This window comes from Micropterus dolomieu, linkage group LG16 (genome assembly GCF_021292245.1).
Source record: "Micropterus dolomieu isolate WLL.071019.BEF.003 ecotype Adirondacks linkage group LG16, ASM2129224v1, whole genome shotgun sequence".
NCBI classification, from domain to species: Eukaryota; Metazoa; Chordata; class Actinopteri; order Centrarchiformes; family Centrarchidae; genus Micropterus; species Micropterus dolomieu.
The window spans coordinates 5,809,233-5,824,300 of NC_060165.1; the positions used below are offsets into that span (position 1 = coordinate 5,809,233).

Sequence of the window (15,068 nt, forward strand, 5' to 3'; positions counted from 1 at the left end):
CTTCCATCCAAATACATGGAGGTGAACAGAATATTTGTGTATCACTCAAAGTTCTAGGTGTTGCACGATGAATGCACATTTTACAGCAGAAGTATTTTCTAAAATCACCACCATGGCATTTTACGGATGGACAGCATCCATCTATATAGGGCAAATGGTAAAGAACAAATCTTAGCGGTATAAATACTGTTTGTTTTCCAATATGTGAATGGTCGGTTGTAGTTTCAACGATAATGAAAAGAGTGCTCTTAAGAAATTTGATAAAGGGTAAATATGTATGTATCAGTATGTCACTGAAAATAATGATATGCAGTCAAATACATTACTCTCAAAAAAAGCATTTTCTGAAGTTGAGAAGGATCTCAATCTGCATATATTTAAGATTTTTTCTGCAAGTCTTGAGTGTGACTCAAAAAGTGATGGGAAGAATGAAGGTGTACGCGTGTGTTTTTTCTACAGTCGCAGCCCGAAAAAGATGCAGAACGTCTCCAACCTGTCCATCTTTACTATGCTCATAATGTATATGCTGTCGGCACTGTTCGGCTACCTCACCTTTTATGGTAAGAGCAACGATACACAAAAGCTGTGGTAGACAACTCAAAAAAAGAACCTAAAAATTGTTTTTCTGTGCAAAGAGACAAACAGATGGATAGTTAACTAGAATCAGTTCCTTATTCTTTTTAGTTATAAGGGAACAGTTAAAAAAACACCATCAACACTGTTAAATCGACTTGCAGATCACCCTTATAAATACGGATAATTTGCCATTTGACCTTTTCCAGTCAAAAGTTTGCTTATTCAATAGTTTCTGTCACCTTTTATTCGCAAATTGTTCACCTATTTGTCCTTTTTTTCTCCTCCAACATAGACAATGTGGAAGCAGAGTTGCTCCACACCTTCACCAAGGTCTATAAGTTTGACACCATGTTGCTGCTGGTGCGTTTGGCTGTTCTCACTGCCGTCACGCTGACTGTCCCCATCGTGCTGTTCCCTGTGAGTACAAAAAAACACTCTAAAAGTCCTAATACTGTTTTTCTTTGAGGACAAGCATGTGGCACAAATAGTATAGTGTTCAGTTCAGAAAGCAGAAAAGGTTTTGTGATTGTAAAATATTGTGGTGAGGGATTCTTTCTAGGGCCTTTACATCAATACTTATTTGAACATTGACATACTTTTCCTGTCATCTCTTTATTTATTTAGTCAAATCATTAAATTGAGCCTTATTTAAGCACTAATGATGATTGACTGATTGACTCAGTGCCCAAAGTGTTCACACAGACACATTCACTTACACCTTGTCATTAACATAACTGGGTGCTGCATTCCAATCAGCTACTTGTAAAACCATCATTCAGTAAAACATCGCTGCCACTTTTTTCATTCTGCTTACAGACTGTGTTTGTGTTTGATGCAGAGTCAATCTTTTTTGTGGTTTTCTGGACGCAGCTTTTCCTGGGAGTGTGGTTAAAAAAAAAGAACAGACTGTTCGGTTTAGCTTGTGACGTCATCTCAACGCACACAGGCTGAGGTCATGAATGGCCACACCTCTTAATTACACCAATGACACCACACAATTTTAAGTCCCAAGAGGAAAACCTCTCCTACTTTCTGCGTCTGTTTCCCTATTTTTTTCTCAAAATGGGGTCAAAGGTCAGCCCGTCTGTGATGTCCAGTTACCAAAACACATTACATTCATTCACACATACGTATACACACTCTTGTTTCTTCCAGCACCATATATGTTCATGGGCTAATTTTAACTTGGCCCTACTCTGACATGAGGAGAACAAAAATGGCTGCTGGCCAGGGGAAGTTTCATGCCCCGTTTTAGCTTTCATGCACACACACACACACACACACACACACACACACTCACACAAACTTGGTTTTATGTGAAGACAAGCAGCTGCTAAGTTGTGAATAATTTCTGAGGCAGCTCCAGGGACACTAGCAGCCACCAGAGGGCAGCAAAGTGTGGCTAACACACAATCCTGGTTTTATGTAAAGACAAGCAGCTGCTAATTTGTGAATATTCCTGAAGCGGATGCAGATACAAGTAGCAGCCACCAGGGGGCAGCAAACATGTTGCTATTTAGTCAGGAGTGCTGACAGAAAATGATGCAATGAGTGAGTGCCATGGAAACACACATCTTGACAGAGCACACACACACATACACACTTATACATAGTGATAGAATAAAAGCACTGATCTTATTTCGCACAAGTACACACATATTGAGCCATCATCACATTTTGTTTAGCCATTTAGCTGATGCTTGTGTTCTCACACTGGATGTTCTCCGCCATAGCCCTCTGACGAACACACACACATACACACACTCCCTCCTCAGCAGACACTGCTGTTTTTTTCTGTGCAAGGGAATGTGAGAGAGGGGGATCCTCTCTGCAGTGGAAGTTTACCAGCTCAGAAGGGGCAGTGGAAAAACCCTCACCCTGACCGCTACCATCAGGGGTGGAGTCAGTGTGTGTGTGTGTGGGTGGGCGGATATTACTAGTGTTGTGGGGACATAAATATGTTCACACAGTCACGTTGTGGGTACAAACCGCAAAGGCTGCACAATAATTATAAATCTGCATCTGGATCTGCATTAAATTAGTGAGAAACAATCTAATGATTGTCTGTTGGAAGAATACCTTAATCCCAGCTGGTAATTTTAGGACTTTGTGTAAGGGTTATGCAAATTGTGAAATTAATTTTCCTCTGTGTTGTTTAATGGCATAAAATTCTCAACAAAAAACAAACGTACACCAAATGTCAAAACATTAAAAACTGCTGCATATAAACCTAAAGGCAAGAACTATATATTTAGTCAAAATTGAGATCCTGGATCTGACTTTCTTTGGCCTTATAAAGAAATATTACATAAAATAGTATAATGCTGTGAAATCAGTATGTTAAATATCCAAAATAGAGCTAAATACCAAGTGCTCTGTTTGGGTCAGCTAGACCGCTGCTCTGTAAAGCGACTTTCAAGAAAAGCGCTATACAAATTCAATTTATTATTATTATTATTATTAAGAGTGCTATACAGGGTAAAGCTAGCTAGTAAGTTAGCCATGGCAAGTCTCTAAAGTTAAAACTAATTTTACTTGCTTTTTACTTAGCGGTTAACTTGCATAGCAAAGTAGCAGTGCCATCTTTTGACTCTAGTGGGATTTCATGTATTTGGGGATTTAATCACATATTTGAATCTTTTAAATTGCTAATTAATTGACTATATTGATTTTTGTAAATGAACCGTATAAGTGAACCATTTTTGCCCAACTTCACTGTACTGTAGTTACTGTTCTATGCCGTTGTAGGGCGGAATATGAATAGCTGTGTCTTCTTGGTCTAAGGAAAGCAATGGATAAACTGGTTAACTGCAAACATATAATTATACTGTATGCATGTGTTTGTTTTCTTCCCTTTTTTTCTGATCTGGCACAAACTTGTTATTCGTATAAGAGAATGTGGAAGCTTCATACTCAACCGTTTTATTTGACTCCAACTGACTTTAAATGGTGCTCACAATTAATAAATTTTAAATTTATTTGAAATAGGGAAGAGTAACCCTGAAAAAGTACTGAGAGAGTAAGGGAGAGGAGGACTGAGATAACAGAGGAGATAAAAATTTGATAAGGACAGAGAAACACAATACTGCAATTGGATGCTGTAAAGCCAGGCTTAGGGGCTCAAATCCCACTGCAGTCACATGCAAGAGAAACCTGTGTGGTCATGGTCCTTAAATAAGCTTTGTGACTTTTAAATATCTCATTTGGGAGTGCCTGCTTGGAGATCTATGAAAAGACATAGTCAAAGCCTCTTTTACATTAGTCAGTTTGGGTAATAAGCACTAAATGTTGAGAGACAGTAATGTGAATGAAATGGCTGACATAGCCAATGCGGTCGATTTATGCATGCATTTCTGATTAGAAATATGTGTTTGTGCAGAGTTTGGAATTTTTAATCAACTGACCATCACTATTCTTGTTGTAAATGAAACTGTGTTGCTGTGACTTGGTTGAAAGATTGATGAACTTGGATGCAAGTAAGGCATTGGATCAAAAGAACTACTTAGTCGCACCATCACTATGCCAAGTTTTCAGTTGACATTTGAGAATCTCGCCTTGAATCCTCCTGCCCTTCGTTTTTTTTCAGGGAAATGCTGCTGACCTTCAGCTAGAGATTAACATTGTCTGCAACTGTCCTTGGCTCCAGTGGGGAAGTACTATATGAGAGAGGAGGGAATGTATGTGTGGGAGTGTGTGTTTGGAGACAGTGTTGAGGCGTGCAAGTGTGTGTGTGTGTGTGTGTGTGTGTGTGTGTGTGTGTGTGTGTGTGTGTGCTGTCACGTTAAGGATAGACGATAACAGAAGACAGATCACCAAAGGCTTTGCAAGGATCCACTACATAATGAAAGGGCTTTATGTGGAGTCAAACATGCCCCAGTTCTCAGACTCCAGCTGGAGATTGGAACCAAGGGAGAGGGCTGCAAATGAGTTGTTTTACAGCGCCAACGTCACGTTTATGTCTTCCATCATTTTGTTAAATTTCAGTCTTAATTCAGACCCTTCTTTCTTGTAGCACTAGCTTGAGTACCAGTTGGTTTCTTCTTACTTAACAAGGGATTTACTTAAATATTTAAATCAAACTATTACAACGGCAAATTCACCTGTTTTTTCTTTGCTAATTAATAAATTACTAAATGACTTGACGAGTGATGAACATTTGCAACTGACTAATCCTGCTAAATTATCTGGTTGGCAAAAGAAGACTTATATTTTAAAAAGTGGGACTATCTGTAGTTTATAGTTCTAGTCTCTGGTTTTCTTTGGTTTTGACGACTAGGTAACAATTGCTTGCGCGCTATTTGTGACATGTAGGCCTAGGTTAGCTTAAACTAATGTAGTTAGCTTAAACTTGTGACTGGCATTTGGACAATGACAAGTTTTACCAATGTGCTTTCTTGTCCAAAAACTGCAGCTGTGATTTTTGCCTTCTAAATTCTCACAAAACCGTAAAACTCTCCTTTTTAAATTTCTGTCCCACTTTCTAGTACAGCAACCTTAATGGAGGCTTTGTAAGTTGTAACTCAGCTTTTTTAATGGTTAATAAAACATTTTCTTTTAAATTTACTAGTGCTTTGCCAATTATAGCACTTAGCCGCTCACGAAGGGACTAGGAGAACAAAATTTGTTTACTAGCTCACTGCCATTGATAAGAACATTTTTGGGGGGTGGTCAGGTTGTTACAAATGTTAATACAGTCATTAATAAAGGGTCATGAGTTTCTCACTTTATAACAAGTCTGCAGTTATAAATGTAAGAGAGTCATTAAAAAATCCATCAAATTGTTTATATATTGGTTTTGGTTCAGATGCACTGAAGAGATAAAGGTGACAATACAAGTGTCATGCTGGAGGAAGAAGAAAACCATGTGTTGCTTTTTGGGTTTGTTTTGGTTGCAGTTTGTGAAACATATCTCTCTTGCCTTGTTTGGCTGTGTAGTTTTAAGTTATTTGTCAGTGCCTATGTAGTCACAAACACCCTGATAGGGCTTTCGTGTTGATATTTTTACCAAAAAGGGGACTTTTACCCTGGTGCATGTAGTTTCACTTCACACTCGGCATCTGTGCAAATTCAAATATGTGGCTGTGAAAAAAAACAACAAATGGCTGTCACACATTATCTGCTATGTTGTCTCTTGCTTTGAATATACTTTCTCTTTCATATGTGAGCAAATCTTGAATTTAAGAGCCCTGATGGCAACCTTGTTTGCAGTAAATGGGCTCAAGCGCACATGGTTTGTTTTTATCTACTTCTAATTTGGACAGATTTAGCAGATATAGCTTGCACAGCTAAGAACTTAGTCCCTGGCTTGTTGCTAACTGGCTGAACCCAGATATGGCTGGGCCAATCTGGCTGCCTACAACTAGCTCATCCACAGACTATGTGTCTGTGTATATGTGTGTGCAAGCCTCTGACAGGTAAAGATAAAGGAGTTAAAAAGTGTTCAAATATCACACAATGAATTTCAAAGGCTTAGCGCCAGGTAACAGCTGGGTGCTGAATAGTTTGGAGCCTTTGAGAGAAATGCTGCGTCCAGGCTCTAGTTTTCCAAGCCGGCCTAATTTTGTAACAGCTGGTGGGAGGGGGATGTAGGGGTGCGGGCACGCTTGTAGAATTTTAGGAGGGATTCACTTTTCAATTATTGTCATTATCTCCCACAAGCAATGAGTTGTGGTTTAGGTGATGACGCTTTTTTGGCAGTAGACAGTGAACTCAAGCATCATCCTGGTGCCTCCTGATAGTCATGATGGAGGTCGCTTGGTTCGACCTGACAGTGCAGAAAATCCAGTTAATGTGATTTTTTTCCCCACTGAGCCATGCTAACTGGATATAAATCCTATGCTTAAGTCAGACTTAAAGGAAACAAAGAAGGCCTGTGGTGTTCTGCCAGTAGTGGCTCTTAAAAAAGGAAAAGATTGCACATGCTTTTTCATGTCATGTTGTCAAGCAACTTTCTCTGAAACTCTTGCATCTCATATTTACATATGTCGTTAGTTTGAAGTGTGTAGTACTAGTGAGTAAAAGAGGGAAGAAGACAGCCTGGCAGAAATAAAGTGACACTAGTGGCTCCGGGTAAAGACACCTCCCCCCCTGCAGGCAAGCCCGCCCTCTCACTACCGGCTGATGCAATCCCATGGTTCCATTGCACTGTTGGAGATAATCCCTTTTTCAATGGCACCATAGGCACCGCCCCTCATAACCTTTCCCCGTGTGGCCTGTGAGCTGACGGTGCCTCAGGTTTTACCTGATACCCACAACCTTTCACCCACTGGAGGCTTGAACAGGCTGCCTGTGGCTCAGCAGCCTGTTCCAGACGTCTTAGCTGGGATCTCCTGGTTTTTGCTGTTTCCCTCTCTCTCGCTCACACTAGCCTCGTAGCACTTGACACACTTCAGTCAAGTATGGGAATCGGCTTCAGGCACAAGACATTTACACAGATGTTAGCTGAAAACCGTTATACTTTAAAAGTAATAACAGTAACAAGTATTTCATTGTACTCCAGTGTGAAGTACATTGAATTTAGTGGTGGAATATAATATATTATTTTTATTTTATCAAATCAAACTAATAAGTTTGTTCTTTTTGAACCCTCGTGTTCAGTGAGTTCACAGTGAACTTTGTACGACTTTGTCATGATATCAGTGAACAGATTTGAATGAATCCATACCATCACGCCAATGACTTAAATGTCAATATTTTATATTTTTACCCAGATCCGCTCCTCCATCACCACACTACTGTTTAGCGGCCGAGAGTTCAGCTGGACTCGCCACATGCTGATTGCCGCTGCCATCCTGGCCTTTAACAACATGTTGGTCATCTTCGTCCCCACCATCAGAGACATCTTTGGCTTCATCGGTGAGATCTGCCTCTGAATACTTTCATGCTCTATATGTTACAATGTGTTGAGGAAGATTTTGTGTATAGAAATTAAAAATCGTAAAAGAACCCACAACATGCGCAAATATGAGTTAATAAGGCTCATTTTATTAAGTAAAGATGTTGGAAGTACACAAGCTTAAAGTGTCGGGTCGAGTCAGCTGTGCAGTCGCGTGAGCCGTTTGTGACCACTGGATCTAAGCACTCACGTTCTCGCTGCCAACACACACCAACACTGGGAGGTGCAAACATTTATAAACATTTGTCTCCCTGATATTAAGCTGCAGCCTTTCTACACAAACAACATCTCAAAGCTAATAATAACACATTCTCTTGAAAAATCAAAAAGGGAAGTGGTTAACAGCTTTTACTTCCTCCCTACGTCAGGTACTTTACTTTACTTACTTAGTAAGAGTAAGAAATTAGTCTGAGAAAGAGTAACGAATTTTTTGGTGCTACATTTAGGCTTAGGAGTAAAGGCATTTAGCAAATGACTTTTATCCAGGCCAATATTTGGGAGATCTCCTATGGTGTCCTAAACTGGAGTTGCCAAGATATCCTGCTCACAAACACATACTCAAACACTATGGGAGAGAAGTTCATTGGTAAAAATGAGGCTGAGGGAAACTGATTTAGCAAAAAAGGTAATTTTAGCAAGTTGCAATTTTTCATATTTGTATTTTAATATTTGAAATTGCAACAGTCTGAAAACTTCAAATCCTACTTTTAGTTTGAACTTTTACTGCAATCCCTGGGAGTGATTCTGAGACATTTAGATTTAGATAAACTCGAGCCGAAGTCAGATTAGTTGAATCACTCTTCCTCCTGGTTTGTATCGCAGGTTCCTCTGCAGCCACTATGCTCATCTTTATCCTACCTGCTGCCTTCTACCTCCGCCTGGTAAAATCAGTGCCGTTTCGCTCCCCACAGAAAATCGGGGTAAGTGTGCAAAAACACACACTCTGTCAACATCATTCTCACTGTATCATTTTTCTCACTCCATCCCCTGAGGGGCGGATAACGTTTTCATAAATTTCCACAGACTCCTGCTGTGCATTATCACACATTTAGCTACATTTAATCCCCCTCTCTCTCTTCAGGCGACCGTCTTCTTAGTCGTGGGAATCATCTTCATGATTGGCAGCTTGTCACTCATCGTTCTCGACTGGGTCCACAACCCCACAGGCTCCAGCGGTGGTCACTAAGCCCCCTCTTCCTTCCTCAGACTGGCACAATGCAACAAACTTCCACCCCTACCATGTCTCTTCTGGTTGGCCTCGGCTGGCCGAACATTTGGGAACACATCAGCGATTCTCTTCCCTTCAGCAAATCACAAACGTTGATCATAGAACCTCAACGCAAAACAACTTCCACTGTTTTCCCCAGAGAATATCAGTGTAGGGAGACTTTTTTGCTGTTTCTGTTTCAGTTTTTTGAGAATTACAACCCGGAGAGGGGGGAACAGACTTTGGTTTAACAAGCCACCAAGACAGCCTGAAATCTTCATCATTATTATTTCCAGCTATGAAGAGACAGCACAGACACACACAATGCAGCCCTCACATGAAGCAGATCTGTGAACTGATATTTGCAGGGCTGGAAAGATGTTGCGAGTCCCTCAGTCCCCTGTGCACTTGAAGGAGACATTTGGAGGTGGAGTGCATCGTCCTCCATGAAACAAGGAGCACTTCTAGCATTACGTTTCACTTTGTGTGTAGCGCGAACACACACACATATACACACACATATACACACATATATAGACATAGTAAAACACATCTAAACCTGTATTTCGTTTATCGATGAAAAATTCCTCAGTCGGCTCATCTCAGTTAATCAATACTGTAATTCAATAATGAAGTAGTAATAGTGTGCTCTGCTACGTTAACAATCAGAAGCTTTGCGAAAGTGTACGTGCACAGACAGTTCATGCTAGAGCCTCCCAGCTCTAAACAATCAAGGATTTTTCATCCTGTCTGTGTACACAAACCAAGGCGATGCTTTCGGTATTACTGTCACAGAGGGATCTGAACATGCAAGGCATCGATGTACATAATTAAGTGTGTCTACTGAAAAAAAACATAATGTACATATTATCTTCAGGTTATATGAAGTTCAAATCATTTCCAACACACAATAGAAACACATGCTGGAATAATTTATTAGGCATTTGATGTAGGGCTTGACAGCTAGGTATATAAAACCATAGGTTGTTATTTTTATACATAATACAAAAAAACATTTTTAAAAATGCAGTTGAGTAAAATACAATTGGACAATTCAAAAATGAATTCAATTAAACCAGTGGAGTGAAACGTGAATTAGTTTATGTAAAATATGTATGTAAATTAAAAAAATAAAATAAAATATTTTCAACTCTCGCCAAACAATCTAAATCACTGAAAACCCAAAATCTCTCCAAAATGCCATTCAAATGTAACGTAGGAACGTGATTATGATCTTTTCAACTTAAAGGATTAGATTTTGGGAAATGAGCTTATTCGTTTTCTTGTCTGGCGTGAGGTAGGATAGATTGATACTACTGTCATGTCTGCACGTCAAATATGAAGCTAATGCTACAGCAGCCGATTAGCTTGGCGTAACTAGCCTGGAAGTTTAGGACAAGAGCAAGCTAACTTCCTGAAAACCACAACTTTTAACTTTTCAGTTTTTATAAATTAAAATAGTGAGATATAATGTTTCAGTTACTAAGCTTTAGAGGTGCTGGTTGATGGCTAGCTGTGTTCCCCTGCTTCCAGTCTTTATGCTAGGATCCAGGCACTAGCTTCATGTTAGGCATACAGACAGGAGTGGTATCAGTGTTCTCATCTAAATCTACACAACAAATTGAATAAGCTTTTTCCCGCAAAGTGTAAAGGCATTAATTTGAAGAAGCTAGATGGTGAACAATATCACACACATCGACGCTTGTTAGAGAAGAAGAGTGGAGCTAGCTTAACTTTTGAAAACTACCTTAACATGCAGAGGATGTGACCCATTTTTAAAGTGCAAGACTATAAACCAAGCTCAAAAACTGTTATTATCTAATTCATCCCTAATTTCTTAAAGATTCTGTATTTAAATGGTCGACGGGGATCTTTATGGGAAAAACATGTTGATTAGATAATATTGTTTAGTTTTGCTGTTCCAAAAAATTCAGGTAGCTAAACACATGAGTCACTTCTTATGTTTTGTTGACAAGATCAGTTATCAATTATTAATCTCAGTGAACTAATAATTATTTCAGTGTTCACTCTGAAGTACACTCAATCAAAAATCTGATTAATAACTGTAACTGGCCTATTCATTTAAATTGTACCTTTTGGATTGCTCTCATTATAATTGGCTTCTAATACCGGTGCCTTTGGTAGAATCATTGATGACAACACCAAAACCTCACCTCTTCTCCGATGCTGTTATGTGTCATGAACACATCTAGCCAAAGTGGACAACATTTATAGATCCTTTGCGGATCTATGTACATGAAACAAATAGATATTTCAAATGAAATAGTATATTATGTGCATGTTTTGGGATTACAAACATGGTCTTTTTGGACAATTGTATATGCTCTGTAAATAATCTTTATTTTATGGTACACTGACCCTCATTGTCTGTAAGTGGGTTGTTAGGGGATTCTGCCTTTCAAGTCTTCTGCAATCCGGTGTTTGTTTTAGTATACATATAATGTGTATTTGATTTTTTTTCCTCTTGTTGTATGACAATAGGTTTTTGTTCTTTTATTTGAAGCTTATATTTGTAGAAAATGTGATCTCTATATATCTATTTTCATGTTTCAATGTTAACTGGTTATATCAGGATGAATTAACCAACGGCCTACTTCATAACACAGTTTTGTCATTAGTCTCAGAACCAAGGCATTTTACTGTAGCTTATTGGCCCCTGCTGACCAACACTGGGATGAAATGAAAGCTACATGTAAGCAGTATTGATGTTGAATGTGTTTTTTGAAATGATGCTGTAACGCAGGACAGAACACGATAATAATTTGTTAGAAGAATTCATGGCTTTTCTGCTATTTATCACATATCACATGCTTATGTGGAACCACACACCTATGTTAACGTGGAGCTGGATACCATGTTTGCCAGTTCTAAAGCTCTACCAGGACTTTCATACACTGTTCTAGTTCATACCTACTGTGGCTTATAATGTATATCCCCGCTGTCATAGAAAAACCTTTTCAAACCCAGATTTGGTGACATGTTCTTTCCATGACATTACTTGAACTGAAGCTTTCCACGACCTGGTAAAGTAAGCAAGCTTCAAGACCGAAGGGTCCACACAGCCCCAGTACTCACTATGAATGTTCAATAATACATTGTTCTCAATTTGAAAATTTGGCTCACTCTCTCTAAACTTCTTGATGAATGTTTGCATGTAACTTCATTAGCCTCCTGCCGTCTTATTCTGCTCACTGGTATTCCATGCAACTGTTGCGTCTCTCCCTCAGGTTGGGTTTGGGATGGGATCTCCATCTCATTTTACAACCCTGTTGTAATACGTAATATATTACAACAAGGTTGTACCTTGTCTTTTTAAATTGCTCAAAGAAGTAGAGATGGCAGCTTTTTGACAGAATGCTTCCAACACTACATCTCTACCCCCTTTAGGATCTCAGGTATTCAGTCTGGATGAATTTTTCTTCCCACTTTTGGATAACTTAAAATCCCTTCACCTATTGCATGATTGAGCCAAACTTTACAATGCTGTTATATTGTGCTGGCCTAGATGAGAAGTTGTCTTGTGGATTTGTAAGAGCAGACAAGTTCCCAGCTAATTTTAACAGTGTTTAGAAAGGAGTTGTGCAGAACCACCTGCCTTATTTTTGTATGGACCCTCAGCTGTGGAGAAGCACTTGTTCAATGTTTCTGCTGTTTACAGTGTCTCCGCATCCTGTGGATCAGGCTGAACATTCAGATTTGTAATTTTACCCAAACAAAGGGGATGTTTTTGTATCAGTGATGCTGTTTCATTATGATGAACAATAAAAATGTGAAATAAAAACGTTTTCATTTTGTAAATTTTTTCCAGGCTAGCTAATAAAATGTAGAAGTGAAGTCACTATTATTATAACTAGTGGGGTACTATTATGTAAGTCCCATTTTCAATATGTGTGTGAGTTTCTATTTAAACACAGGAAAAAAATCCCCTTTGGTCACATCAAGGCTTACATAACGTGTCTCTGTCCAAACTGATGTCCCAGGATGTTACAACTAAAGCCATTTCTAGCATAATGAGCAGGTGATATTAGGCCTCTAGAATAAAATAGATTCTGTTACTGTCTAGCATCTACTCCTGACATGTAACACCAGTGTGTAGACTATCAAAACGAGGGGTGGGGGTTAGGTAACCTCTCCCTTTATTTGCTGATACATTAGCTCAGCTCCAAAATCAAGCTGGACAAAACATGACAGACCTAGAGAGCCTTGAAAAGGGTTATGAAGCAATTTAAAAAGGGGGGAGGTGTTAAAGAGAATTTATATTCTGCAAACATTCAGCAAACAATCTAACTACTTTTTAATTCTGAATTACTAATTAATTATTCATTTTTGTATTGATTTCAGGCAATAACTTACTTAACAATAAATTAAGAACATTTTGAGCCATTTGTTACCAAAATGTTATCACTGGATCTTTTTATTCTCACAATAACTCTTCTTTCTGAGGATTTTGCTTATTTTCACTGGTGTAAAGTAACAGAAGTCATTCAGTCTACATGATTGAAGTTACTAGTTTTGATCAGAATGAGATTTAACACTCAAAACATATGATTGTATAATGTACTGTGCTATTCAGAATATCAAATTTACTATTGTTTTCTATATATTTATTTATTTGTGTGAAAAAGTGTGAGGGAAGTATTAATGCAAAGTGCTATGATCACCGAGGTCATTAACTTTTACATTCAAGGATTTTTGAGGAAAAAGTTGAATCTGTGCCGTAAGACTTTTCCATCTTTTGTTTAATAGAATGAAAGTGTACACGCAACATACAATCATTTTCAGCCAACATGCCACGTTAGTTTGAACTGATATTGTGAAACTGTTTAGTTATCCTTTGACACAATTTTCACAGCTCGTGTTTCAGCTGTTCATTAAGAGGGATGAGAAAACCCTCCATGCAAAAGTAGCCTACAGACGTTGTGCAACCAGGATTAGATAAACATGTTTGTATGGCTGAGGCTGCAGGTGTGAGTGTGTTATTGATGTGTGTGGGAGAAGGACACCGAGTGAGAATGTATACAGCATCACCAGATCCGGATGCAGGTCACATTAGACCACACGGTTTTGCTGTAAATCTGGTTACACAAAACTCATGAGCTTTGTTTTCTGGATGGCAACCTGCTGTTTCCCCTCTTCACCTCGCTGTGCTGTCAGCGCTCTCCTCCGTGCTCAGGACATCTTTAACACATTCGACCTCCTGCCCCTCTGTCTCTCCCCTGTCTCGATGCATGAACGTTCGATTTAGTGCATCTCCATCACTCTATCCTTTGTGAGGATGAGGAGGTGTCAGTGAAGCCGCGACGTTCAATTACGTGCTTTCATTTCCCAGGAGCCCACTGTGTATTTGATTCATCCTGTTTGCAGTAGCAGATGGGAGGGTTTTGATGCATGATTCATTGATTTGAAAACTACATTCCTCAGCCACATAGACATGCTAACACAGGATGGTTCAACCCAAGTGTGACTCATTGTGAGTGCATTTGGAATGTATCAAAAGAACAATGCCAGTTTAACACAGGGTAAATAGCCCTGTTGTTTGTGAGTTTGGATGAATAAAGACATGTTCTGTACAAATTCTTTACAAACCACTTTTACTCCTGCACTCTTCTTCTTCTTCTTCTTCTTACTGTGTTTCAATATTTCATGTTTCCCCGGTTGTCTGCTATTTTCTTCTCTGCCGGATGCTCTACTCCCTCCTCTTTCCTCTGCCTCTGCAGCTGTGCAGCACACTCCCCTCTTTCCCCAACCCCCTTCTCCCTCTGCGTTTCCCCCCCGCTCTATCTTCTTTTTATGAGGATTAGCTGTACTGTTGTGTACAGTAGTGTAAATTCCAGGAATACAGTCACCGTTAATAACTACTATCTGTGTGGGAAAAAGCCTCAGTAGCACCAATGCTGAGGTTTTGAGAAAGCCAGCACTGGTGCTAGTCGTGGGTCACATAGCACTCACTTAAAAACTCTTGGATTAGCCTGATTCGTCTATTGGGTAGAGCTGATGACAAGAGAACCATACATTAAAACAGGTAGTTATCAATTTGGCAATTATGAGGGAAAAAAACTGAAACCCAATAATCAAAAGTTCTCATTATGATTGTATAATAAGCAGAATATTATTTTATTGATTATGATCTTAACTGTCCTGATGAACGCCACCATTTTACAACCTAGTAGGTTAAAGCGTACCATAATTACTTACAGTCCTGATCAGAAGGGAGGGACAGCAGTTCAAGCTGGAAACCTGCATTTATTTGATTGAACAACCTGTAAACACAGCTCTGATATGATATGGCTAACATGTTAGCAAACAGTTGCCTGTTTACACAGGGAAAACAGCTGCCTGCTAGAAACAATGCTTATAACAGCAGTGAGA

The 15,068-nt window shown here is 39.1% G+C and overlaps 1 protein-coding gene across 4 annotated transcripts in view; it reads left to right on the forward strand.

Annotated features, from left to right (window-relative positions):
- Positions 1-12,480, forward strand: part of slc38a4 (solute carrier family 38 member 4) — a 39,155-nt gene extending 26,675 nt beyond the window's left edge. For all 4 annotated transcript variants that reach the window (XM_046071557.1, XM_046071559.1, XM_046071558.1 and 1 more), the window contains exons 12-16: positions 460-560; positions 869-993; positions 7,287-7,431; positions 8,294-8,391; positions 8,553-12,480. In XM_046071557.1, coding sequence (XP_045927513.1) covers positions 460-560; positions 869-993; positions 7,287-7,431; positions 8,294-8,391; positions 8,553-8,657 — 574 coding nt within the window. In that variant the 3' untranslated portion in view covers positions 8,658-12,480. The remainder of the gene's footprint in view (positions 1-459; positions 561-868; positions 994-7,286; positions 7,432-8,293; positions 8,392-8,552) is intronic.
- The last annotated feature ends 2,588 nt before the right edge of the window (positions 12,481-15,068 follow it).